Source organism: Actinia tenebrosa, unplaced genomic scaffold, assembly GCF_029948245.1.
Source record: "Actinia tenebrosa isolate PJP-AT-01 unplaced genomic scaffold, QUT_ActTen_1.0 PGA_scaffold3__52_contigs__length_22856419, whole genome shotgun sequence".
Lineage (NCBI taxonomy): Eukaryota > Metazoa > Cnidaria > Anthozoa > Actiniaria > Actiniidae > Actinia > Actinia tenebrosa.
The window spans coordinates 20114456-20142369 of record NW_028292580.1 but is presented as its reverse complement, the minus strand read 5'-3'; the positions used below and the strand labels follow the sequence as shown (position 1 = coordinate 20142369).

At 38.1% G+C, this 27914-nt stretch overlaps 1 protein-coding gene across 1 annotated transcript; it reads left to right on the top strand.

The window, feature by feature from the left end:
• On the top strand, nucleotides 1–27465 carry LOC116297111 (SCO-spondin). The gene is made up of 42 exons (XM_089035987.1): nucleotides 1–131; nucleotides 379–462; nucleotides 759–899; nucleotides 1518–1640; nucleotides 1707–1883; nucleotides 1979–2152; nucleotides 2433–2603; nucleotides 2914–3084; nucleotides 3395–3565; nucleotides 3876–4046; nucleotides 4357–4524; nucleotides 4664–4832; nucleotides 9508–10039; nucleotides 10424–10572; nucleotides 12585–12607; nucleotides 13130–13267; nucleotides 13356–13532; nucleotides 13632–13802; nucleotides 13894–14064; nucleotides 14156–14326; nucleotides 14417–14587; nucleotides 14956–15124; nucleotides 15557–16088; nucleotides 16621–16810; nucleotides 17286–17433; nucleotides 19031–19064; nucleotides 19742–19832; nucleotides 20737–20916; nucleotides 21042–21218; nucleotides 21301–21480; nucleotides 21865–22041; nucleotides 22127–22297; nucleotides 22395–22568; nucleotides 22754–22933; nucleotides 23006–23182; nucleotides 23488–23661; nucleotides 23968–24138; nucleotides 24348–24515; nucleotides 24605–24778; nucleotides 24973–25141; nucleotides 25401–25944; nucleotides 26452–27465. Exons 2-42 carry the CDS (start codon nucleotides 390–392, stop codon nucleotides 26602–26604), a joined length of 7545 nt encoding a protein of 2514 aa, XP_088892113.1. The 5' UTR covers nucleotides 1–131; nucleotides 379–389; the 3' UTR covers nucleotides 26605–27465.
• Nucleotides 27466–27914: the final 449 nt, after the last annotated feature.

Sequence of the window (27914 nt, the reverse complement as noted above, 5' to 3'; positions counted from 1 at the left end):
ACAAGTGATGAAACTCATAAGAATAGATCAGAATATAACCAAATTCGAGTTCCACTTGAAAACTCAAGCAGACATCGACTGGAGCGCAACTACAATATAGGAAGTGAAGCTAAGGAAATCAAATTTTGAAGGTATAGCCGTTTTTTATAGCCGCCATGTTGATGCCGATCAATTGGGCAATGAGGAGTTCTTATATTTTCTTTTGCTATATTCAACTAACATTACAGTCCTGCATGCTTTTCTTTTTTCTGGAAATAATTATTGAAAACGTCCAATAATTGCAACTACTGCAATTGCGCCCATTGAAAAGTATCATTGAGTATTTGTCGATCCCTTCAAATATCTAAAAATTCTGAAATGTAATTTGTTTATTTCCAGCATTTTTCATCATGAGAAAGATATTTTCCAGCCTTCTCGCTTTAGTAGCTGTGTTAAGCTATCATTATCCAGTTCTCAGCAAAGGTAAAAAAAAAGTATATATATATATATATATATATATATATATATATATATATATATATATGTATATATATATATTAGGAATAAAAGAATAAAAATCTCAATTTTGTTCCTTTTACTTTTAAAAGCAAACCCATGTATGACTAAACACTACTATACTAAGATGAACCCAAACAAGCAAAGACCCAACACTCCTAGTATAGCTCTGAATATATCGGTTGCCTTCACTATATTAAAAGTGTAATACCTTGGCTAGAGTTATGTATGAAGATGTTGCCGTTTATTATATTATTGTATAGATCTTTATACTGAATGGGAGCCATGGACCAAGTGCAGTGACGCCAATGGAAACGGAAACAGATTTCGACACAGATCTCGAGGCTGTGTCGATTGGAGCAACTGGGATTGCTGGGATAGGTGGCAAACACAGATGTGCCACGGTACTTAACTGAGTAGTACTAGTTAGATCAATGTTCGTATTTAGTATGCCGTGCCATAGCTACAGTGTAGCCGTACTCTAGTGGTAAAGTAGCTGCACCTAGTTTTACCGTAAAAGTAACTACGCGTTGTGATTGGAAGATCCGCATGAAAACATTGAGAAGCCATTCCAATGTTACGACATGTCGTAACGTGTACGTGCTGTAAGTCAGTACGTACCTTTTGTTTCTTGCTCATGAAAACCGCTTTATGACTACGTCCTTTGTCCATAGAATTGAAGTTTCAAGATTTCAAGATATATTTAGATTCGTTCTTCAGAAGGAAGTGTACACGTTCGGTGTCTTCTTGGAACTCATAGACATCGTGTTCTTTCATATGTGGCTTGGGGGTAGCTACTCGTAAACACGCACGTGTAAGCACCATAAATGTACCAGACAGTAGACCTTTAAAAGTATCAATAAAAATCGTCTCGTCCTCAACTACTACCTCTGGAAATCTCGCTAAGCCAACACTGTTTTCTCAGGTTTAGCCAGATTTTGCCTAGCTATTTCTAATTTATTAATTTAGTACTTGACTATGTAAAAAACCTGCTTCCCTTTTATGGTATTATTCCATACTAGATCTTTATAAAGAATGGGCACCATGGAGCAAGTGCAATGGCAGGTTTCGCTACAGATTTCGAGATTGTATTGACTGGAGCAACTTGGATTGCTGGGATAGGTGGCAAACACAGGCCTGCAACGGTACGTATCCATGGTTGAAAAAATTCATACGCCATTCAAAGTCAAATTGATCAGTTCTCTCTTCAGTTGGGATTGTACATGGTGGATGGTCTTCTTGGAGTGAATGGACAAGATGTTCTGTCAAGTTTGGTGGAGGCAGCCAATCACGAACACGCACGTGTACAAACCCTGCACCAGCCAATGGTGGACGAGACTGCACAGGATCAAGAAGCGAGACACAGAGATGTGCCACCAATATAGGTAGTGAGTAAGAAAGAATACATTGAATATTAACAATTTAATTGTGAAAGCAATTAATGATTAGAATCGGTTTTTATATCATTACTCGTCTTGTACAGTACGCCATGGTGGATGGTCTCTGTGGAGTGCATGGATAAGATGTTCAGTCACGTGTGATGGAGGCAGGCAATCACGAACACGCACGTGTACAAATCCTGCACCTGCCAATGGCGGTGCAGATTGTTCGGGAGACTCTTCGGAGTCAAGAGTATGTGGAGCAAACCCATGCTTAGGTAATAATCGCGTTTCGTAAGAAGATTACAATTGAAATACGTATTTTAGCTCAGGACCCGGTTGTACAAAATGTGGATAGCGCTTTCCGACGGATAAATCCTATCCAGTTATCCACTGGAAAAGGATTTACTCGTCGTATACCTCTACCAACCCTTCGTACAACCGGGCCAGGTGAAAAACAGTTTCAGTGGAAAATGGGAAAAAGGAAGTGATGTTAAAGTTTTGTTTAACTCTCCTATGTAAATTGAAGTGCGATGTTGAAGTTTTGTTTTATTCTAGTGGATGGCAAGTGGTCTGATTGGAAAGCATGGTCATCGTGTTCTGTCACGTGTGGTAAAGGCAACCAATCACGAGCACGCACGTGTACAAACCCTGCACCTGCCAATGGCGGGAAAGCCTGTGTCGGGGAGAGTTCAGAGACACATGCATGTGTGGCAACACCTTGTCCAGGTAACAATCGCGTTTCGTCAGAAGATTACCATTGAAATATGTATTATAATTTAGGGCCCAGTTGTACAAAAGGTGGATAGCGCTTTCCGACGGATAAATCCTATCCAGTGGATAAATATATTGAATAACTGCATCAATTTATCCACTGGATAAGGATTTATCCGTCGTATACCGCTATTAACCCTTCGTACAACCGGGCCAAGTGAAGAACAGTTTCAGTGGAAAATGGGAAAAAGGAAGTGATGTTAAAGTTTTGTTTAACTCTCCTATGTAAATTGAAGTGCGATGTTGAAGTTTTGCTTTATTCTAGTGGATGGCAAGTGGTCTGATTGGAAAGCATGGTCATCGTGTTCTGTCACGTGTGGTAAAGGCAACCAATCACGAGCACGCACGTGTACAAACCCTGCACCTGCCAATGGCGGTGCGGATTGTTCGGGAGACCCTTCAGAGTCAAGAGTATGTGGAGCAAACCCTTGCCCAGGTAACAATCGCGTTTCGTCAGAAGATTACCATTGAAATATGTATTATAATTTAGGGCCCAGTTGTACAAAAGGTGGATAGCGCTTTCCGACGAATAAATCCTATCCAGTGGATAAATATATTGAATAACAGCATCAATTTATCCACTGGATAAGGATTTATCCGTCGTATACCGCTATCAACCCTTCGTACAACCGGGCCAGGTGAAGAACAGTTTCAGTGGAAAATGGGAAAAAGGAAGTGATGTTAAAGTTTTGTTTAACTCTCCTATGTAAATTGAAGTGCGATGTTGAAGTTTTGTTTTATTCTAGTGGATGGCAAGTGGTCTGATTGGAAAGCATGGTCATCGTGTTCTGTCACGTGTGGTAAAGGCAACCAATCACGAGCACGCACGTGTACAAACCCTGCACCTGCCAATGGCGGGAAAGCCTGTGTCGGGGAGAGTTCAGAGACACATGCATGTGTGGCAACACCTTGTCCAGGTAACAATCGCGTTTCGTCAGAAGATTACCATTGAAATATGTATTATAATTTAGGGCCCAGTTGTACAAAAGGTGGATAGCGCTTTCCGACGGATAAATCCTATCCAGTGGATAAATATATTGAATAACTGCATCAATTTATCCACTGGATAAGGATTTATCCGTCGTATACCGCTATTAACCCTTCGTACAACCGGGCCAGGTGAAGAACAGTTTCAGTGGAAAATGGGAAAAAGGAAGTGATGTTAAAGTTTTGTTTAACTCTCCTATGTAAATTGAAGTGCGATGTTGAAGTTTTGCTTTATTCTAGTGGATGGCAAGTGGTCTGATTGGAAAGCATGGTCATCGTGTTCTGTCACGTGTGGTAAAGGCAACCAATCACGAGCACGCACGTGTACAAACCCTGCACCTGCCAATGGCGGTGCGGATTGTTCGGGAGACCCTTCAGAGTCAAGAGTATGTGGAGCAAACCCTTGCCCAGGTAACAATCGCGTTTCGTCAGAAGATTACCATTGAAATATGTATTATAATTTAGGGCCCAGTTGTACAAAAGGTGGATAGCGCTTTCCGACGAATAAATCCTATCCAGTGGATAAATATATTGAATAACAGCATCAATTTATCCACTGGATAAGGATTTATCCGTCGTATACCGCTATCAACCCTTCGTACAACCGGGCCAGGTGAAGAACAGTTTCAGTGGAAAATGGGAAAAAGGAAGTGATGTTAAAGTTTTGTTTAACTCTCCTATGTAAATTGAAGTGCGATGTTGAAGTTTTGTTTTATTCTAGTGGATGGCAAGTGGTCTGATTGGAAAGCATGGTCATCGTGTTCTGTCACGTGTGGTGGAGGAAGCCAGTCACGAACACGCACGTGTACAAACCCTGCACCTGCCAATGGTGGACGAGATTGCACGGGGTCAAGTAGCGAGACACAGATGTGTGCCACCAATAGATGTGGTGAGTAAGAAAGAATACATTGAATAGGTCTTTCCCTTTATATATGATTTAAGTTTTTATCATCGGTTTCCCTCCAGAGGTTTTGAAATCTAACAATTTTATATTTCAAAGATTCAAAATACTCTTTTTTCTAAAATAGTTTGTCAAGCAGGTCAGACAGCTTTTGATAGCTGTGGTCAGCGGTGTGTGTGTACAGCCAATAATACCTTGACCCAGTGTACTCGCATCAGAAAAGAGTTTACTGCCATGACAACCGCTGAACGTCAACGATACATACGAGTCGTTAAATCAGCATCTACTGATTCAAAGTATGTATCTTATTAATAGGAAAACCTCTTAGAAACAAATAATTTAGAATTTTGCATTCGTGGAGGGCTACACTATACACTTAATGTCTGGTTGCGAGGGAAATAGTTAGTTTTGTTGTTTAATAATAATAATAATAATATGGTATTTTATATAGCGTCAATATCCAGACGTTCAACAACGCTTTACATTTTTTATAACATTCTCAATAATAGAATTGAAAATTAAAAATTAGAAAATTGCTATTTTATTGATCAATAAATTTTTGTTTTAAACATACATACTTTAAATATTCCATTAATTTTAATAAAAGCTTAAAATCATAACAACTAAGAGTTATTAAAATTCTAAAAGACATTTGTTTCATTACATATATACACATTCATATAAGAAAAAATTTTTTTTTTGCTCAGTTGTACTTTGAAATTGCATTGTTAAGAACTTGTTTTTATAAAAATTGCATTTATATATTATAAAAATTTAAACTCATAACAACATTAGACTAATTACTGGTTAAGATAAATTGTACGTTTATTTAAATAGCCAGGTTTTAAGCTCCCGCTTGAAACTGCTAATTGATACAGAAGACCTAACATTTGGCGGGAGTCTGTTCCGTATCTCAGGAGCAGCATTCGAGAAAGCTCTTTTCCCATATGTTTTAAGCCTGAAGGAACCTTTGGTTAAAATATTTGATGATGCTGATCTCAGGGAGCGAGCTGGGACGCATGGCTTAACAAGTTCACGAAGGTAGAGAGAAGGAGCATTATTCAGAGCCTTGAAGGCTGACAACAGTATTTTAAATTCAATGCGCTGCTCAACAGGCAACCAGTGCAAGCGAAAAAGAATTGGAGTGATATGATCATGTTTGTGACGACAAGACACGAGTCGTGCAGCTGCATTCTGAACATGCTGAAGTTTTTGCAGTAAAGATTTTGGCAAACCATGCAACAAAGAATTGCAAAAATCAAGTCTGGAAGATATAAGGGCATGGACAAGAGTTTCGCATGCTTGATATATTTACGAATTTTCCATATATTTTTAATATGAAAGAAACATGACTTGCAAATGGAGGTGATATGGTTTTCCATAAGAATAACTCCAATGTCACGAACAATTGAAGACGGAGAGATATCAAAGTCAGAAAACATATTAAGTAAATTAATAGGTGGACTAGGACGATGAGCAGCCGCCGGCACGACAAGAATCTCGGTCTTATCAGCATTCAATTTTAACTTGTTTCTGGTCAACCCTTCATCAACTTCACCTACACAAGATTCAAGTTTGTGTGTGGCAGCCTCGAGTTCAGTCATTGAGGAAGTTTCAAATGTAATTTATAACTGAGTATCATCAGCATATAAGTGAAACTTAATGTCAAGTTTGCGCAAAATATCCCCAATAGGCGACGTGTATATCAAGAACAAGATAGGTCCCAATACAGAAACTGTGGGACACCACATTTGAAGAACGGCCTGTGGATACGCCACCCTTGACACTGACCCGAAAACGCCCATCACTTAGGTAAGACTTAAACCACCTGAGAGCACATCCACTCACACCGAACCTGTAATGCATCCTTTCCAACAAAATGTCATGATTAACAGTATCAAAAGCTGCAGAGAGATCCAGCAATACAAGAATAACAGAACGCTTCTCATCAATTGCTTTAAGTATATCATTATGCACCCTTAACAAAGCAGTCTCAAAACTATGGTGTTTTTTTGTAGGCAGATTGGAAAATTTCATATGAGTCATTATTATCAAGATACTTTATCAGCTGAGCAGCAACAACTTTCTCAATAACATTTGAGATAAACCTCAAGTTTGAAACAGGAATGAAACTAGAGAACTCCTCTGGTGACATGTTTTGCTCCTTTAGAACTGGTCTTATAAAAGCCTCTTTTAAGTTCGATGGCGCAGAAGCCGTAGATATTGAAAGATTTACAATATTTGTCAAAGCCGGAAGAAGTACCTCAAAGCAGTTTTTTAAAAGCATACCTGTGGCACAGGGTCAAGATAACATTACTTAGCCACTAAGGGAAGGATGAGTATTGAAAGATCATTTGATGAGATTTCCCTCAAAGATGTTAAATACTTGTCAAGTGCTAATCCTTCATTCACATTACTATCATAAACACAAGCATCGTCGAAACCAGCCTGGATAACCTTTATCTTGTTCTCGAAAAAGTCGGCAAAAGAATTAGCAAGTTCACCAGGAAAAAAAAAGTTCATCAGGAGAGGAACAGCTTTCTTATTTGTCAATTTCTCAAACGTGGAAAAAAAAACTTTCTGATTAGACTGATGTTCGGAGATGATGTTGGAATAAAATTCATTTTTAGTTGTTTTAATAAGAGCTCTAACCACATTACACTGATCCACATACAACTGACGGTCTATAGTCAGACAAGATTTCCTCCAAGCTCTTTAGATACTTATTATACGCTCTTTGGATGGTGCATGGTGGTCTAGTACACTATTGAGTACAGACTCATATCGATGAAGTAGCACAACAAGATCAGTCTTAGGAGAGGTAATCAAAAGTGACTCAGCGACTTCATTTGAAAAACAATCAAGATTAATAGCTTTTAATTTGCGGCATTTAGAAACGATTTTTTTCAAATGGTGGCTTCTTTATTAAAAGATCCAAAAAATAAATAAAACACAGGAGAATGGTCTGAAATAGCTGGATCAAAAACAGAGACATGGTCTATGATGTGTTCATCAGCCCTGGTAATCAGAGGATCGAAAAATATGATTTCCTTGATATGCAGCCTGCCTGACAACTGAAGAGCAGCTACTCAGCTACTTTAGAATTGTCCTCCACATGAAAATTAAAATCCCCAACTAAAAGAAGTGAGCCTGAGTCTGTTGAAAATTGTTCCAAAAAAGGAGAAAACTCCTCAAAAAAATTTAATTATTGAAATTGTTGCCAATGGAAGGAGGAGGTCTATATACAACAAAAATAGAAATGTATTCGGGAGAAGATTGTACAGTCACTCCCAATGACTTCAAAAGATTTAAAGTTATTAAAAGAAATTTTCTACATTCTCAAAGACTTCCTATACAACAGACCAACACCACCTCCTCTGCCTTTTCTAGCAACATGCTGGAATAAATAGCCTGTTGGTGTTTTTTCATTTACAATAAGTTGATCATTTGATTCATTTGACTTTAGCCAAGTTTCAGTTATACATAAACATTCATTGTTATTTTCAACAGCAAAATCTTTCAGTATTAAAGCTTTATTGCATATTGATCTTGTATTTAAAAGGCATAATTTAGAAGATTTACCAACCTGAGGGATATAAGGAATACGTGGAGGAACGGAAAGATTGGAGAAATTTACGCCAGCTTGACCTCGAGTTATGCAAGTAGTTATTGAGGTGGAACGAGTAAGGCGATCTTGAATATTTAATTGATTCGATGCGGCACATGAAGTAAGTGATTTTATAGCCATCTTTCCATTACCCAACATTAAAGCGCGCCCAGCTCGTTTGCCCCTGAATCGCCGAAGCAGTCCAATCGACTTCAAATATTCCATGTAGTCGAATCCAAAGGAAATCCAGGTGGATGATGACATATCGCTGAACAATGGCGGGAAGTTTGAAATCCACCACCCAAAGACTTCCACCACAAACACCGCGATACAAGGAAACTTCTTGAATAAAAAATAATATTCTAAACGACAATGTACTTATAAAAAAGTTAGGAATAATAAATCTGAAATAACCTAAGTAAATTTGGTAAAAAAGAGAGCTAATTCATAACCAGCTACAGTGAGCGTTTCAACGCTTCAACGCCTATACCCTTTACACTTTTTTTCCCGAGGCGAAGTCCAGGAAAACATCGAGACTCGAGGAAAAACAAACTCATTGTTATAGAGTAGTTGAGAAATATTGAGAAGTCAGTTTACGAAATAAAAACTTTATTTAGCAAACGAAATGCAAGAAAACTGACAAATTATTTTATAAATAGCATATGGTCTTGTAAAGCGAGGAGAATAGCAACAGCATTAGCCGCTCTATGGCGTCAGAGGGTAACATTTCACTGTTACACGCGAATGTTTACCGGCGACCTTCAGCGACCTTCACTTCACGCGAACAGCATGTGGTAGAAGATTTTACGTCGAGGGATAAGTTTCACGTGACAAGAATGGAAGAAAATAAACAAGTGCACGTGATCGATCCGAACGTGAAAAACGCTAGTGGCGTGATGTTTTGCTCCAATCACAAACAACAAAACATGAGCATTATTTTGCTGACTTTTTCAATACGAATCAGTGGAGCTCGAAGCAAAACAATAGAGATTTTCCAGTCTTTCTAGAGAAGAAATACAGACTTTTATTGAAAAAAAGGATTAGGGAAATACGCAAAAAGCGGATAGAAAGGCTGTTGTTACTCTTCTCACTATTTTCTTTTTTCGTGACTCTCGGGAAAACAAAACTAACCATTTCCCTTGCGACCAGACATTAAGTGTATAATATAGCGACAAAGCAGCGAGTTTGCTGATTATCGACTTGTTCCTACAAACAACAATATTTTGATTCTACGCCAGCTATATTTTAACCAAATGAGTCCCGTAACTGACTGTGAAACCCAGTGGAACCTGAATAGTTAAAATAGAAATGTGCAAGCATTTTTGGACAGGACATAATTCCAACTTTTTATAACAATTTCAAAGGTATAAAGGTCACTACGACAATCTTACTGCTCTGAGTAAGAATTTGTTCGGCATTTACGGGAAGAATTATTTCCTTCCATGGCATCGGTGGTACCTTCTCCAGTACGAAAACCTACTCATACAGATCGACTGCAATATCACGGTGCCTTACTGGGACTGGGCGGTTGCTGCTGGTAATCCCTGGGGTACATCGCCAAAAGACCTTTGGTATTCTGGGGACAGTGGTTTTGGAGGTAACGGTGCTCCAGCTAACTACTGTGTACAATCAGGTCCCTTTAGGGAGGGGGTGTGGGAGCTTCCTTCTTCGGCATCACCCCCACGATGCCTGAAAAGGAATTTTAATGGCCATCCTCCAGATAGCGCTGCAGTGGTCAGGCTGTTAAATTTGCAGCATTCAAGGTTCAATGATTTTGAGACCATTCTTCGTTCGGATTTTCATGATATTGTACATTGTTTGATTGGCGGTACGATGTGTTCAGCGGATGCTGGGGCTGCGCCTGAATTCACATTGAATCATGCCATGATCGATAAGGTAAGTTCGATGCGGTCAATAGAAATATGTGACATTATGCACACATTATTTTATCTTTAAAAAAAGCAACGTAATACGGGGTATTACGGCCATTATATTTACTAAGTGGTGTTTTAAAAACTAGCGGGAGTATTTTATCGGGTTTAAAAACACGAGGCGTAGCCAATTCTAGTATTCTCAAAATATAAAAAATATTAATGAAGAGGACGTTATCGGTATAAAGTTCCATACACGTGACGTGTATGGTTGCTCCAACTGATTTAAAAAGGCTTATGCATTATTCATTAATTTTTTTTGGATATCCTTCGATCAAGGCATTTTCCAATCCAGAAAACATTTGCTTTTCCTTTGATAAGATTATTCATGAATCTGTTTTGATTGCAGATTTGGGCTGCTTGGCAAAACAAAAGCACCGAACACAAGCTAGCGTTTTTCCCGACGATAAATACACCACTACCAGGAACGTCTGGACTCCTTCCCAGTCAGCTCATTGATAACACGGCATTACCTGGCGGAGTGAAGATTGAGTACGAGTGAATTCGAAGATGTGTGCATTGTAAACAACAATAAATTCTATGCTAAATTAATAAAAGCAACTGCATTTTTGTATAGATCAATCTATTACCTTCAGTAGTGCACTTCTCGGTTATATTTGAAGGAACATTATACCAATCTGAGGCCATTAAAGCAAAGTAAGGCATAAATGAACCCCCAGAATAAGCAAATCAACGAAGCGTCCCTAATGTCTAAATTAGGACAATATCATTCAAGATGCCCGTCGTATTGGTAAAAAGATACAAGGAAGCAGCAGAATATTAAATATGCTTTAATTTGTGATTTTTTTCATTTGTAACTTTGATGAAAATAGTTTAGAAGTTTGATCTTTTAAATCTACTTCAATTTGTGTTTATTGAAGGAAAAATGTAAACACAAGCTGAAACCAGAATGCATTGCAAGAAAATTAAAAGAAAAAAAAGAAAGAAAGAAATAGTTGGGTAACTATAAATATCAGGTCACCCATCCAGGTACTAATCTCCCTCAAAAGTGCTTGACTCAGTGTCTTGTAAGCCCAAGCTTTTTCCACTCTGGCACGATTTCAGGAAATTATAGCACAACAATAGGCAAGACAACAAATACCCAGATAGGGTAGATTATTTTTCCACTTCTAAATCAACGTGCCAGTGCGTGGCAGGTTGTGCAATGGATTAGCTGTAGATATGGTCTGGGGGCCGGCTAGTCTCTCCCCTGATGCTTCGGCTAGAACACAGTTCTGCGTAATCCATACACCCAAGGGCAGAGGGGACTTAATCGCCGTCAGGTCCGAAGTCCATACGACGCCCCATCGGATGTCTAGGGGGTATGGCATGAAGGCACTAGCTTTTTTTTTCCTTTTCTGTAATTTGGAATTAATTATCTAATTATTAAAGTTGGTGGACGTGGATTCGGTTCCAACCGCATTAAGAGTATCTTTCTTTTTTAACTCCCTCTTCTTCTTATCTAGCCCTATATTTTTTAAAATATTTTTCTCTTATATATATTTCTTATTTTTTTACACGACTCATATTAATGCAAGAAAGTTATTATTTTTGGAAAGGAAGTTTACTTTCTTTGATTAATGAGGTATCATCAGTATTTTCTCAGCTGAAACGTCCTTTAAGCATCAATATCATTCGTCTTCTTTGTTATCTATTTCTATCACTAGAAGATTCCATAGAATATGGTGTTTTTAATAAAATCCAAAGGATCACTTAGGGCCCCGTTTACCTAAATGTAGGATAAGCCTACCCTACTTATAGAGTGCTATCTTTTTAATGTTTTTTCGATAAGAAAAAAAAGCCCTCCTTTTTCCACCTTGATTCAAGAGGGTCTTGTAGATACTCGTGATACTATAAACAGCTTCTTTGCCTCTAATGGCATATTCAAAAGTCAAATGATGCTAAGGAGTCCTGCGAATATGGAAAAAAAGACTAGATGGCCAAATGCTTTTTTAAGCCTTAAAACTTAAATCGGAAAAAGATAGTACTATTTTTGGCTATCACTATCGTCACTGAACAGTCAAATGACCAATATATTGGAATTTCGTTGAACGTAAACAAGAGATAAAACTTATAATAATAGATTAAAACATATCTAAATTCGAGTTGCACTTCAAAAATCGACCAGACGTGCAGACCCTGGAGTGCATCCGCCATAACCAGTGCAGCCAAGGACAAAGTTAAAAGTCATCAAATTTAGAAGGTATTGCTAGTTTTTGAGGCTGCCATTAGGTTAGCTGAATCGGGCGAAAGAATTTCCATTAGAATATTTGAGTTACAGTTTACACGCCGCGTGAATTTTTTCTAAATTTGGTGCTTTGTAAAGACTTTTCATTAGCTTTTCATTTTCTTTGAACCATCATCATAGCCCTGCCTTTGTTTTTTAAAAGAGAGCTTTGCATTAGAATAATTTTTTTTAATGAGTGTAAATGCTGAAAAACATTTTGTTCCTTTTTGAATTTGATTTTAAAATATAATTTACTTAAACTTTGTTTCTCTTTGATTTTCAGGATTATCGTGAAATCAATTCAAAGTGAAAATTTCCATCACTTCTTGCATATTTCGTAATGGCGAAGACATATTCCTGCTTTCTCGTTTTGCTAGCAGCTTTTTGCTGTAATTGTCAACTAGCCAACAGCCAACAAGGTAAAAACATCCAGCCACTTAATCTCCGCTTCGCTTCGATTGTTACTGTGTCGCAGACAGAGGGGCAATGAACGAACAGTTATCCGCCCATTTTATTTATTTGACCCGATAAAATAATGTAAGAAATATATGAATTTTTCTATATCGACAGGAAATAAAATCACTAAAGAGTGCGATTAAAGGGGTTAATTACTTCAAGATGGCAGTGTAGAATAATTCTGTCCTTAAATTTCGAAATAATGAAAAAATGCTGCCTTCAAACCTTATCTCAGAAAATCTTACTGCGCCTCTGTTGTTGCGTTGTTGTAAGATAACTTTCGCCTACCAAGTTTTAAAAAATTAATTTTTTTTATTAGTACCTAACTATGGTTATTCTTTTATGGAATCTGATGCAATCGACTTTTTTTAGATATTTATACAGAGTGGGAACCATGGAGCGACTGCTTTAATGAAGAAAATGGAATGAGAGTTAGATACCGATTTCGAGACTGCTTTGACTGGGACAATTGGGGTTGCTTTGAAACGTGGCAAACACAGGCATGCAACGGTAAGCACGCGTGGCTATGAATTTCCTAAGTATTAATATGAAAAATATATTATTTTATGTAAAACTTACATCTTGATCCTCTCTTCAGATGAAATTGTACATGGTAGATGGTCTCTGTGGAGTGGATGGTCCTCTTGTTCTGTCACGTGTGATGGAGGCAGCCAATCACGAACGCGCACGTGTACAAACCCTGCACCAGCCAATGGTGGACGAGACTGCACAGGATCAAGTAGCGAGACACAGAGATGTGCCACCAATAGATGTGGTGAGTATATAAGAAAGAATACATTGAATATTAACAATTTGTGAATTAAAGCAATTAATGATTAGAATCGCTTTTTATATCATTACTCGTCTTGTACAGTACGCCATGGTCGATGGTCTCTGTGGAGTGCATGGACAAGATGTTCAGTCACGTGTGATGGAGGCAGCCAATCACGAACGCGCACGTGTACAAACCCTGCACCAACCAATGGTGGACGAGACTGCACAGGATCAAGTAGCGAGACACAGAGATGTGCCACCAATGGCTGTGGTGAGTAAGAAAGAATACATTGAATATTAACAATTTTTGAAAGCAATTAAGGATTAGAATCGGTTTTTATATCATTACTCGTCTTGTACAGTACGCCATGGTCGATGGTCTCTGTGGAGTGCATGGACAAGATGTTCAGTCACGTGTGATGGAGGCAGCCAATCACGAACGCGCACGTGTACAAACCCTGCACCAGCCAATGGTGGACGAGACTGCACAGGATCAAGTAGCGAGACACAGAGATGTGCCACCAATGGCTGTGGTGAGTAAGAAAGAATACATTGAATATTAACAATTTTTGAAAGCAATTAATGATTAGAATCGGTTTTTATATCATTACTCGTCTTGTACAGTACGCCATGGTCGATGGTCTCTGTGGAGTGCATGGACAAGATGTTCAGTCACGTGTGATGTAGGCAGCCAATCACGAACGCGCACGTGTACAAACCCTGCACCAGCCAATGGTGGACGAGACTGCACAGGATCAAGTAGCGAGACACAGAGATGTGCCACCAATGGCTGTGGTGAGTAAGAAAGAATACATTGAATATTAACAATTTGTAGAAGAACTTATGATTATAATCAGTTTTTATATCATTACTCGTCTTGTGCAGAACCCCATGGTCGATGGTCTCTGTGGAGTGTATGGTCCTCTTGTTCTGTCACGTGTGGTGGAGGCAGCCAATCACGAACACGCACGTGTACAAACCCTGCACCAGCCAATGGTGGACGAGACTGCACAGGATCAAGTAGCGAGACACAGATATGTGCCACGAATATATGTGGTTAGTAAAAATTAAGAAAGAATACATTGAATATCAACAACTTGTGAAGCACTTAAGAGTTGTCGATTAACAACGAACCTGTCCCACAAGTAAGCATCGAACGATTCAAAACTAAAAAGTCATTATCTATAAAAAGGAATCGTTTGGAAAAAAAATATTTGAAAAAGTTTACATTTTAAATCTTAATTAATTAAGGGCAATTTGGTTCGTGATTGTCAATATAACTTGTTCATTAATTATTGAAATAGCGTTGTCTGTTGTGATTGTTTGCTTAGTTTCTTTATTGTTGTTTTTTATATTACATTACCCTTTTTCATTTTTCAAATTCGGAAAATTTGATTTACAAACAGATATGATTTCTCTAACAGGTTGTCAAACAGGTCAGACAGTAGTTGATAGTTGTGGTCAGCGGTGTGTGTGTACAGCAAGTGGCACCTTGACCCAGTGTACTCGCATCAGAAAAGAGTTTACTGCCATGACAACCGCTGAACGTGAACGATATATACAAGTTATAAAAACAGCATCTACTGATTCGAGGTTAGAAAAAATATCTTTTAAGATATATTCTTCTAAATTCTTCTAATTTCTTCTATATTCTTCTAGATATGATGTTAGTAGGAAAAATGTAATTTTTTAGATCAATTGTCTGTCTTATTTTGATGAGTCTATGTTAGTCCCAATTCAGACAAAGTGTCATTCACTTCTGATAAGAGTCACACTTTGTTTGAATCACATTTATATTAGGCTTTTCCCTCCGTAGAATGACGTAGAAAAACAAATGAATTATACAATACTACTTATGAAAATGTGGCGTAGTCTAGTGAATAACGATGTGAATATTATATCCAAACTAAGTTGTTACTGCAGTTTTTCAGGATGAAAGGTTAAAAATATGATTATAAAAAGTTCATGGAAGTGAAAAAAAAAAAATTTTATTGCGTTTTTTTGTTTTTGTTTTGTTTGTTTTAGATATAAGGCTGAATATGACGCCCTTATTACAATTCACAAAGATTTCTTCGATCAACTTCACTCAGAAGATACTTTACTACCCTGGCACAGATGGTACATGTTACAATACGAAAATCTGTTGAGAAGAATTGATTGTACATTTACAATTTCTTACTGGGATTGGAGCACTGTTTCACAAACACCCTGGGCTACATCGTCAAGTGCTCTTTGGTATTCAGGCAGCAGTGGTTTTGGTGGGGACGGCAGTCCGCAGGGAAGTTGTGTTAGAGATGGTCCCTTCAGGGCTGGTGAGTGGGAACTTGTGCCGTCAGCTGCATCAAGGTGTTTGCAAAGATATTTCAACGGCAATATGCCAAACTGCGAAAATGTGAGAAGGCTAATAAGATTCCCAGCCAGGCAGTCAAGTGATTTTCTTTTTGGAATTGATGGACTTCACGGCGACGTTCATTGTTTGATAGGCGGAACTATGTGTGATCGAGATTCTTCAAGTTCAGCACCGGAATTCTTTTTACACCATGGCTTTGTGGACAAGGTACGTCTCCCAAATAATTAACTTTTGATTTTCTGGCAGTAAACTTTAATTTGTTGATATAATTCAAAGCTGCCTTTACTTACTGAACATTTCCAAAAAAATCTCTTGTTTTTACCTAAAAAATTCTATTGTTTTGAACCACAACTTGACTGGCGTGAAACAGCTATTTCAAAAAAAAGGCTGGTAACGGTATTGTTGCTTGCTGCATGCTGTATGTTGCGTGTTGTTTTCCAAGCTTGAAGGTATCATATTCACATATAAATAATTCAAGAACACAAGAAAATATGCCGAGACAACGTGCAGACAAAGTTTGGCGAAATGCTATTTCTTTGATAATTTCCAATGCACTCACATCGCCCATAGTGCATTTCGGGCTTGGTATGCTACATGCAACAAAACATTCACCAACTTTTTTTTGAAATAGCTGTATATGACCATTTGATGGAACTACCTGCGACGGTCGTCCAGGGTGTGGAAAGCTTAAGTTGTTGTTGTTAAATACTATGTTATTGTGCTTCAATACTGGGCTTAGATTTGGGAAGACTGGCAGAAAAGAAGCAGCGCCCATAGAACTGCACATTTTTCATCGCTTACCGCAAATCTTCCTACCACCAATGGTGTTCATGCACGTCAAGTTCTCAACAATGCAGCGTTGCCTGGTGGCGCCAGAGTGGAGTATGCTCCTGGATCTAGAAGTTGTGGTGCAGCAAGAGCAAGTCGACGTAAGTAATGATGACCCTTTCTTAAATAATCCTTCAAAATATATAGTATCCTAAATTGCCTCTGGACAAAAAGGGCCTCAAAGTTAAAGTCAGGGCAAGCCAAATCCACAAACCGATGGTATCCAATTATGGAGGACATAGTAATAGCTTTGAAATAAGATTGAAATTCTTTTGTTTTGCCTTCAAATTGAGCTGTTTTGACGTCACGTCTAATAGGTATATACATCAAAAGTCGTGTATTGACGAGCATCGCACGTTATTGGTCAATTGAACTATTTTATGCTTTTACTGTTTATCGCTCCAATCTTCTTATTTTGTGCTCTTTTTTTCTTTTTAAGTGATTTTTCGTGCGAATTAATTATTTGGTAATTTTACTAGTATATTTTACCATATATTCTGTAATTTTCTTATCAGTTAAGCAAAATTATATATCTAAGATAACTGGATTGATTATAATTTTTGTCTTGATTTCCAGCCATTTGTGCGGTAGTTAACGGCCGTCGTGTTTGTAGCCTGGTGTCACCTTCTAAACCAAGCATCAAGCTGAGCAAAGAAGCAATCAAGATGTTTGGATTGTCTCCAGAGAAAGCAGCAAAGATTGACAAAGTCTTGGCTGGTCTATAGTCGAGGCTGTTTCCTCCCTATTTTCTCTCGACCATTCTTGCTATATATATAAATTGCACGATTATGTATTCTTGTTGGAACTCTTTTTTTTTTGAAAGTGAATAATAAGGTTGTTTTGGATAACACTATTAAGTAAGAAGGATAATAAAGTCACATGATATTTAATGTAAAGAGAATAAATTAATTGCATTGAGTTTGACTGATTTACTGACACATTCTGGGACATTTGTTGGAGTACTAGTGACCCGCTTCGTGAATAATTTATGATTAAAAACCCTACAGATTATTGCTGTAGTAATAAGGCTTCCATTTTCAGCACTTTGCCTGACAATGTCAAGTTTCAGTCTACACTCTTTATAATAAAATAAAACTGTTCAGGCTTAAAAATTATTGAAATTAAAATAACAGTCTTTCCCCACTCATTCCAGTTGAAAAACGTCTGAGAGAAAAAAAATGTTTTAGGCATTTGTAGCCCCTTCGGTCGAAGCCTCATCACCAGAGAAGTTTCATATCTTCCAGACAATCATATACGCTATGGTACTTACATCAGAAATTATTGATTAAGTTTGAAGAACTCTCCAGTCCTTTAATATAGGAAAAGCGTCAAGCTCAAAAACATTGTTATCGGTACGATCTAGTTACCATGATTGTCTTCCCAGTTTGAAGTCAAAAACGATTTAAAATCCCTGGGTTTTGAACAGAATTATTTGTCTGAGCTGTATACATTTCATATTTCTTTTCTTCTCAAGCGTTACCGATACAAAATAATAGTGCAATAAGAGAATTCGAATTCAAAGAAAAAAGACTTTCACATGTGATGTCAATCATATAGAAAAATGATTTTCGGTCCTCCCAAATGAAAACCAGTTGCTCTTTTACTCCGACGAAGGACTAGCGTCCGAAACGTCGACAGTAAGTTTTTTCATCTTTTCACGGTGTATAATTTACCTTTTTATCATTACTATTTCATTAGAAGCACCGACGCAGCTCACACTAGTTTTTAGCTAGTTATATCTTCTAGTTGCATAAATAGTTTGTTTACTTTTTCTTCTTCATCGTTCAAAATTTTTTTTATTGAAATTGTTTAAGGTTATCATTGAATACATTTTTCACTTTATCTTAGCGCTTTTCGTGAGCAGTTGACTGCCGGAAATACATCACGACCTAACAGCCCTATTTGAAGCAAAAACGTATTGATGGATTGTAAGCATTCCCAAGAGAGTCAAAAGACAAAAGCATGGTGGCCATTGTGGTGCCGTTTACAACGGGTGCTAATGAGAAATCTTTTGTTAAATGGCACCAACATGGCCGCGATGACGTAACGTGAAATCGAAGAATAGCCACACACAGCAAGTTTTTGATCAGTGCACCTAGCATAAATTTCTTGCATTGCATATGTGAATTATGTCTTATCGAGTAAATTTTTCCGGGAAAACAATTCCGAGCTCCATGCGGTTTTCAAGCGACAAATTACCTTCATGATTATTAGCATGTTTGGATAGTGGACTAATAAGATTCAAAATAACTCATGCAGCCTTCATAAATCATAGTGCTGACATTCTGAGAGTCTTCCTCGCCTCATCTATTTACCGTCAGTCTAGATGGGTTGCCCAGTAGGGGTTTTGAAGAGGTTTGGTATAGATGACAAGCAATTATAACTGAGAACACTGTCATGTCATTAAGACGAGGAAAAACCATGGATCATAAAATCTTTTTATGATCTATTCAAAAACAGATTGCAGAACGAAAGCCGAAAATGTATTGAGACGAATCAATGTTTTCAGTTTGGTTTTGGTGGTTTAAAAGCCATTATATTGGAGTCAGAGAGAGAGAGAGAGAGAGAGAGAGAGAGAGAGAGAGAAGATGGGGGGAGGGGGGGGGGGATTGGTAGATATGACAAAGAAATGTAGCACAAAACAGGGAACTTAAGCATTTCGAGTATAATCAATATCATTATTATCATCCTTAGCAACTATGAAAATATATGTCAGGCATCACTTATACCCAAGTGTTATGATAAATGGATGGAAAACCTATAAGAGCGCTAGCACTACTATATATAACCCAACTTATCAAAGTCTTTTGCAGCCTTTTTCATATGTCAGAGTACAAATCCAATAGTTCCAGACATCTAAACGGTAAGAAACCTATATTAGAAGATTGGTCAATTGTGGTGTGATCATTTAACTAAGAAAATATATAATTTTGTTTATGACATTATGCTTTGGGTCTTATTTTATTCTTGGAAAGATGGATTTGAAATTTGACTTTATTCATATTGTTCGTTTAATATTTGATTCCATCTAGCTTACTACAATGCCAAAGAATGTCCCCAGCGTTCTTATTGTTATCGCAGCTTTGTGCTGTGAAGTAATGGTCGCCAACGCCCATTACGGAGGTAAATGAAACAGAGTTAAAACGATATATAACCTGCTCTTTTTTTACTAAGAATGGAAACAAAACAAAACAAACAAACAAACAAACAAAAAACAAACAAAAACAAACAAAAAAAAGAAACAAAAACAAAAACAAAAAAGAAACAAAAACAAAAACAAAAAAGAAACAAAAACAAAAACAAACAAAAAAACAAAAAACCGAAACAAAAAAAAAAAAAAAAAAAAAAAAAAAAACCGAACAAAACAAACAAACACACACAGGCAGAAACAAAACTTACAAAACAGAACAAAACAACGACAACAATAACAGCAAATACAAAAAGGTTTCGCAACAATAACAACACTGAATAAGCTGCAGCTAACAGCTGTCAAACTTTTGTTAAGTTTGGGATGGAATTAAGTTGTGTTGCTGTTTGTTCCAATGACACCCGTTTCGTTTTATTGGTAGTGATCGATCAACCAAAAAAACTCTAGATAAGACTCTCGTCATTTCACATTTCAAATACTTTGATAAGTGCTGAATAAATATGAGACTATACGCTAAAATGCCTTTAAGTAGGCAACAATAGTTCGCACCGATAATAGGCCTCTGAGTTCGATCGATAAACATGATGCATTGTTGTCTAATATTGTCATAAATATCACGTACCATATAATGCTGGCATCATGGACTATAGAACTTTGTAACTAAATTAGATCAAAACGCAATGCACCATGTAGAGATAACTAGCTAAAAACTAGCTAGTGTGAACTGCGTTGGTGCTTCTAATGAAACAGTAATGATAAAAGGGTAAATTTGACACGATGAAAAGATGAAAAGGCTTACTGACGTTTCGGACGCTAGTCCTTCGTCGGAGTAAAAGAGTATATAGAGTAACCGAATTTTTTTTTCATCCAATCGCACAGACTATTACTATGGTTATGGTAGTGATGACATTTATAAGCAATGGCAATCGTGGTATAAGTGTAGCAAGACCTGTGGAGGGGGTAAAAGATGGAGATATCGAGACTGTCTGGATGGATACTATCGGTATTGGTGGGATAAATGGCAATCAGAAACGTGCAACACTTATCGATGTCCTACAGGTAAAACAATTGTTATCATTTTTTCCCAGTATCCTAAAATTCGCGTTCTGATTGGCTGTTCGAACAAGTGGTATTTTCAATATCTGACGTAAGGACGTAATGAATTTCTAATATCCCTACCATAGGAATAAATGGTGGTTGGTGTTCTTGGAGTGCATGGACGTCATGTTCAGTGACGTGTGGTGGAGGCAGCCAATCACGAAGACGCACGTGTACGAACCCTGCACCAGCCAATGGAGGGACGTATTGTAAAGGCTTTGGGCTACAGACACAAAGTTGCGCAACAATTACGTGTGCCCCAGGTAGATTGCACAAAAAATATTGATTTTTACAATGATGACTTTGACAAAAGTATTCAACTTTTTCTACTAAAATATCTTATAGCTAAAATAAATGGAGGCTGGTGTTCTTGGACTCAATGGTCCTCTTGTTCTGTGGCGTGTGGTGGAGGCAGCCAATCACGAAGACGCACGTGTACGAACCCTGCACCAGCCAATGGAGGGACGTATTGTAAAGGCATTGGGCTACAGACACATAGTTGCGCAACAATTACGTGTGCCCCAGGTAGATTGTACAAAAAAATATTGATTTTTAAAATGATGGCTTTGACAAAAGTATTCAATTTTTTCTACTAAAATATCGATATCTTATAGCTAAAATAAATGGAGGCTGGTCTTCTTGGACTCAATGGTCCTCTTGTTCTGTGGCGTGTAGTGGAGGCAGCCAATCACGAACACGCACGTGTACAAATCCTATTCCAGCCAATTGGGGGAAAGAATGAGTAGGAAAATATACTGATACGAAAAAATGTGGAATAATGGCATGCCCGACACGTCAGTTGATGCTAAATTTGTTAAATGTCTATAGTGTAATTACAGCAATTTACAAGGAATAATATTTTCGTAAATAACTGACTTTAACAAAAATTTTTCGTTTCTTTTTTTAAAGCTAAAATAGATGGAGATTGGTCTTTGTGGACTAAGTGGTCATCATGTCCTGTCACATGTGGTGGAGGCACCCAATCACGAACACGCACATGTACAAACCCTGCACCAGCCAATGGTGGTAAAGACTGTTTTGGAGAGAGTTCGGAATCTCAAGCATGTGGAGCGAATCTTTGCCCAGGTATGTGCTGAAGACACGAAGAACCTTGAAATCGGATGAATCGTCGTTTTTAGATAGCATTTACATGGTTTTCTTTGATGAATAGTTGATGGAAAGTGGACAGTCTGGACAGCCTGGTCATCATGTCCAGTCACGTGTGGTGGAGGCAGCCAATCACGAACACGCACGTGTACAAACCCTGCACCAGCCAATGGTGGTAAAGATTGTTTTGGAGAGAGTTCGGAATCTCAAGCATGTGGAGCGAATCTTTGCCCAGGTAAGTGCTGAATACACTAAGGAACTTCAGATCAGGTGTTCGAGTACCATAAAACATCATTTTCGATATAATTTACATGGTTTTCTTTGATGAATAGTTGATGGAAAGTGGACAGTCTGGACAGCCTGGTCATCATGTCCTGTCACGTGTGGTGGAGGCAGCCAATCACGAACACGCACGTGTACAAACCCTGCACCAGCCAATGGCGGGGAAATCTGCGAAGGTGCAACATCACAGACAAAGATATGCGCAGATGCTACATGTCCACCACGTAAGAAAAAATACGTATTAAATGATAGAACTTTTATAACACAGTTTTGTTGTATTTGATGTATATTGTTGATTCCTTCTTATAAAAAGAAATTTTTATTTCGCCAAGGCGAACATATTCTTATATGTTGTGCAAAAATCCTGCCCTGACCACATATGGCTGAGAACTTTTCTTTTCCATTACAGCTAAGATAGATGGAGGTTGGTCCTTGTGGGCGTCTTGGATACCATGCTCTGTGACGTGTGGTGGAGGAAGCCGATTACGAGCACGTAAGTGCAACAACCCTGCACCAGCCAATGGTGGACGAAACTGCCAGGGAAAGCATATAGAGACTCAGAAATGTGGAAAAACTGCGTGTCCTCCAAGTAGGTGAAATATTTTATCACTACTCTTGTTTTATCTTTTTTTCTAATTTAAAATACAATCTCTCTTGTTAGTAATTGATGGTGGGTGGTCGCTATGGAGTTCATGGGATTCTTGCTCCAAAACATGCGCTCGTGGATTTCAATCTCGAGCACGCACGTGTACAAACCCAGCACCAGCCAATGGTGGGATAAACTGTATTGGACCTAGTTCAGAAAGACAAGCTTGTGCAATAAACACGTGTCCACCAGGTAATAAGTTCTATTTTTGGCTATTTAAAGTTGAGCATTTTTATTGGTAAATGTTTAGTAATAAACGGAGGATGGTCTTTATGGAGTTTATGAACGTCCTGTTCTGTCACGTGTGGTGGAGGCAGCCAATCACGAATACGCACGTGTGCAAACCCTGCACCAGCCAATGGCGGACGTAATTGCCTGCGAATTATCTCGGAAACACAAGCATGCGCAATACATTCGTGTCTACCAGGTTCATATTATTACTCATCTACTTACTTGTCACAAATAGAATAATAATAATACTCATTATTAACTAATAGTAACAAATGGTGGATGGTCAACTTGGAGCTCATGGATATCATGTTCTGTCACGTGTGGTGGAGGCAGCCAATCACGAACACGCACGTGTACAAACCCTGCACCTGTCAATGGCGGTGCAGATTGTTCGGGAGACCCTTCGGAGTCAAGAGTATGTAGAGCAAACCCATGTCCAGGTAACAATCGCGTTTCGTCAGAAGATTACCATTGAAATATGTATTATAGTTCAGGGCCTAGTTGTACATGGTGGATAGCGCTTTCCGACGGATAAATCCTATCCAGTGGATAAATATATTGAATAAAAGCATCAATTTATCCACTGGAAAAGGATTTATCCGTCGTATACCGCTATCAACCCTTCGTACAACCGGGCCAGGTGAAGAACAGTTTCAGTGGAGAATGGGAAAAAGTAAGTAATGTTAAAGTTTTGTTTAACTCTGCTATGTTAAATGAAATGATGTTGAAGTTTCGTCTTATTCTAGTGGATGGCAAGTGGTCTGATTGGAAAGGATGGTCATCATGTTCTGTCACGTGTGGTGGAGGAAGCCAGTCACGAACACGCACGTGTACAAACCCTGCACCTGCCAATGGCGGGAAAGCCTGTGTCGGGGAGAGTTCAGAGACACAAGCATGTGGGGCAACACTTTGTCCAGGTGAGATGTCTTTATCATTTTGATCAAAAAGATAGTTTATCTGTTGTTTATCGTAACTCATGATCATCGTTTCACATACTATATTTGTTTCCTCTTCGTAGTGAACATTTGTCCAGCTGAAATGATTAATAATCCGTATCAAGTACATATTTTAAACAGATATAGTTTAGTTGATACTGACGAGTTGAAATTACTCTTTTATCTCTCAGTTGATGGCAAGTGGTCTGACTGGACAGCCTGGTCATCATGTCCTGTCACGTGTGGTGGAGGCAGCCAATCACGAACACGCACGTGTACGAACCCTGCACCAGCCAATGGTGGACGAGATTGCACGGGATCAAGTAACGAGACACAGATGTGTGCGATCAATAGATGTGGTGAATACGAAAGAATACATTGAATATTAACAATTTGTTGAAGCAGTTAATTATTATAATCGGCTTATCTTATTACTTTTCTCACACAGAACGCCATGGTGGATGGTCTTCTTGGAGTGAATGGACAAGATGTTCGGTCACGTGTGGTGGAGGCAGCCAATCACGAACACGCACGTGTACCAACCCTGCACCAGCAAATGGCGGACGTAATTGCCTTGGGATCAGTTCAGAAACACAATCTTGCAAAGGACAGCTTTGCACAGGTTTGTTAAAAAGTCTAAAAAAATAACGTTTCTGAATTAACGCTTTATTTATGGATATGCAGTCAATATGCAAGACTACTGTGTCTGGTAACTTGACTTTCCCGAAGCATATAAATTTAAGGAATATCAACTAAAAGCTGTCCAATTAAATATGTGGCAAAGATTTCAATTACATTTTTTTTCATACTCATCAGGTTGTCAAGAAGGTCAGACAGTTTTTGATAGTTGTGGTCAGCGGTGTGTATGTACAGCAAGTGGCACTTTCGGCCAGTGTACTCGAATCAGAAAAGAGTTTACTGCCATGACAATGGATGAACGTCAACGATACATACGAGTTGTTAAAACAGCATCTACTGATCCAAGGTATGTGTCTGACGTGGAATAACAACGTTTTGTGCAGCTTAAGAGCCATATTTTGCCTTATATTGATAAGGTGCACCAAGTTTTTGCTGGAACTTTAGTTTCCATCCACCCGTACTCGTGTTCAGCTCTCGTAGTCTCGCTAAGCCGATGCCAAAATCCCTTATTTGTAATTTTTATGCCAATAGCATAAGCTCGAGCTATGGCAGTAAGGCTAGTTATGATTTGACGTTATTCTTTCAATTTAAAACGCTTAATAAAGGTTTAAGGGCCAGTATGACACCCTCGTTGAGCTTGGAAGGAATTTGACCTCTAAATCTGGCAGCATCGACACAAAGCTTAATTTTCTTCCATGGCATCGGTGGTATCTTCTCCAGTACGAAAACCTACTCATACAGATCGACTGCAATATCACGGTTCCTTACTGGAACTGGACGGTTGTTGCTGGTAATCCCTGGGGTACATTGCCAAAAGACCTTTGGTATTCTGGGGAAAGTGGTTTTGGAGGTAACGGTGCTCCAGCTAACTACTGTGTACAAACAGGTCCCTTCAGGGAAGAAGTGTGGCAGCTTCCCTCTTGGGCATCCCTCCCACGATGCCTGAAGAGAGAGTTTCTTGACCATCCTCCTGGAATTCCTGAATTGGTAAAGCTGTTAAGCTTTCAACCTTCACAGTTCGATTCCTTTGAGGTCGATCTTCGTATCTCATTCAGCGATTATGTGCAATGTTTGATTGGTGGTACGATGTGTTCAGTGGAGTCTGCAGCCGCACCTGAATTCCAACTGGTTCATGCCATGACCGATAAGGTAAATCTAATGATCCTTCCCTTCACATTATATTATCCAAAAAAGTGAATATGGGAGCCCGTGAAGGGGAGGATGGCCAATGGAAAGGGGGCTTTAGCTTCATCATATCAGTCTGAGTTTGCTAATATTAGTACGCAATGCACACAATCCACTTTCCAATTCAAACCACATAACTTTCACCTGAGAATAGCTTTCTAGTATTTCAAACTCAATTATATATTCTCGACTGCTACGTAACGGGAAACAAAGAAGTTATACTCAAGGGAATGATATAATGATGGTCAATGTGAAAAAGCAAAATATCAGTCACCAATATTCAATCTCATCCTCGATATTTAATATATATTTCCCGCTAATGAAGAAGTAAAGGTTTGACTCTTACCCATGCAAGAGAGTCAATCACTGTTAAATCATGTTATAAAAATTGTAACCATTTGTCTAAATCAAGTCGTCGGATCTTAAACAATTGAAAAAATATATTAAAGGATAAACTTGTTTTCATTACAGATTTGGGAAGACTGGCAAAAGAAGAGCGCCGAACACAAAAGTGCGTTTTTCCCGACGGTAAATACACCACTACCAGGAACGTCTGGACTCCTTCCCAGTCAGCTCATCGATAACACGGCATTACCTGGTGGAGTGAGGATTGAGTACGAGTGAAGATGTGTCCATCGTGGATACCCAAGAAGCACAATGCCAAATTTAGAAGAGCAGAGCTTTTGTCAATAAAAAAATAACTGTTCGGCAATTACTTTTCTTTTGAGAAACTTATAATATAGTATGACTTAGAATTTTGGCGGTAGAGAAAAACTGTAATTACGGAAATAATTATATTAATTAAATAAGCATGAAGTGAGATTCAGATTAAAAACATAAGCTCCAATCAAAATTTATTTGGTTTAAATAAGTGTTTGTGGGTTGTGTTAAAATCGATCCATTTCGAAAATTTAAAACGTTGCTTCAACCCTAAAAGCGCGATCCAATTGTCCGTCTGCAACCTGTCTCGCAACTGCGTTGCGACACAAGCTGCAAGAGTGTTTACCAGTGCAACGGAGACGGAATCGCTGCCAAAAGTAGAAGCGAATTCTACTTTTGGCAACCATTCAAATTGTGCTGTAGGTTAAACGCTGCAATGCCTCATGCAACTACTTTCACAACGTCGTTGCGAGACAATCAAGTTACAGAGAAAATCGCTACTTTTAATCGCGCCTTAAGTCCTGGTCATCTTCAGTGTACTGAAATATTTGTTTGGATTATTTATGTTTTAATTGTGCATTTCTACGTTACTTAACATGTAGCCAGCGATCCCTCTAGTCCCAGTACTATATGGAAATTGTTGTCAAAACAAAGACGCTGCAAAAAAATCGAAACGCCATGTGTTGCTTTCATTAGTTTTAGTAAATAAATGTCAAGCAATGTTTAAATCATTATCAAAATACAGACAAAAAATCATGTTTTCCTTTTATTAAGACTTAAGACTTTAAGACGCTAAGACTTTTAATAAACATTATGTAAGAAAAATTGAATCGAGTTCAAAGTTGCGAACTTGAAAGCATTTGGGTTTAAAAGTTACGATGAGATCTCTGTGCATTTTGAATTCGTGAGCTTTCTATGAAAACAATTGCGACTATAAGACAGAATTGAATTTATCAATAATTTAATAAACTGATTCAATCAGTGAGAAACCGCAAATAAAATCATGAAAAAAATTGATGACGGAAGAGGATAATAAAATCTTTAATTTCAAAAAAAAAAAAAAAAAAAAAAAAAAAAAGGAAAGGAAAGTAAAAGAAAAGAAAAGGTGGCATATTTCTTGAATCAAATTAATGGGGAGTTGGATTTAAATAAAAATTTAAAAAAATAATTTTTAACTAATATGGCAAACTCCTGCTATCTTAATTCAATTGCACCGTCTCTAGGGTTTTTATTTCACAGCATTCCCTTATGTTAGAAGTTTAATATTTTTTCGT

Bases quoted from the DNA above. Each gene is read 5' to 3' on its own strand.
- LOC116297111 (XM_089035987.1), top strand. From the start codon at position 390: ATGAGAAAGATATTTTCCAGCCTTCTCGCTTTAGTAGCTGTGTTAAGC. The intron at 10,573-12,584 runs GTGAATTCGAAG...TTTGATTTTCAG, and splicing joins GGAGTGAAGATTGAGTACGA to GATTATCGTGAAATCAATTC. The intron at 14,065-14,155 runs GTGAGTAAGAAA...CGTCTTGTACAG, and splicing joins ATGTGCCACCAATGGCTGTG to TACGCCATGGTCGATGGTCT.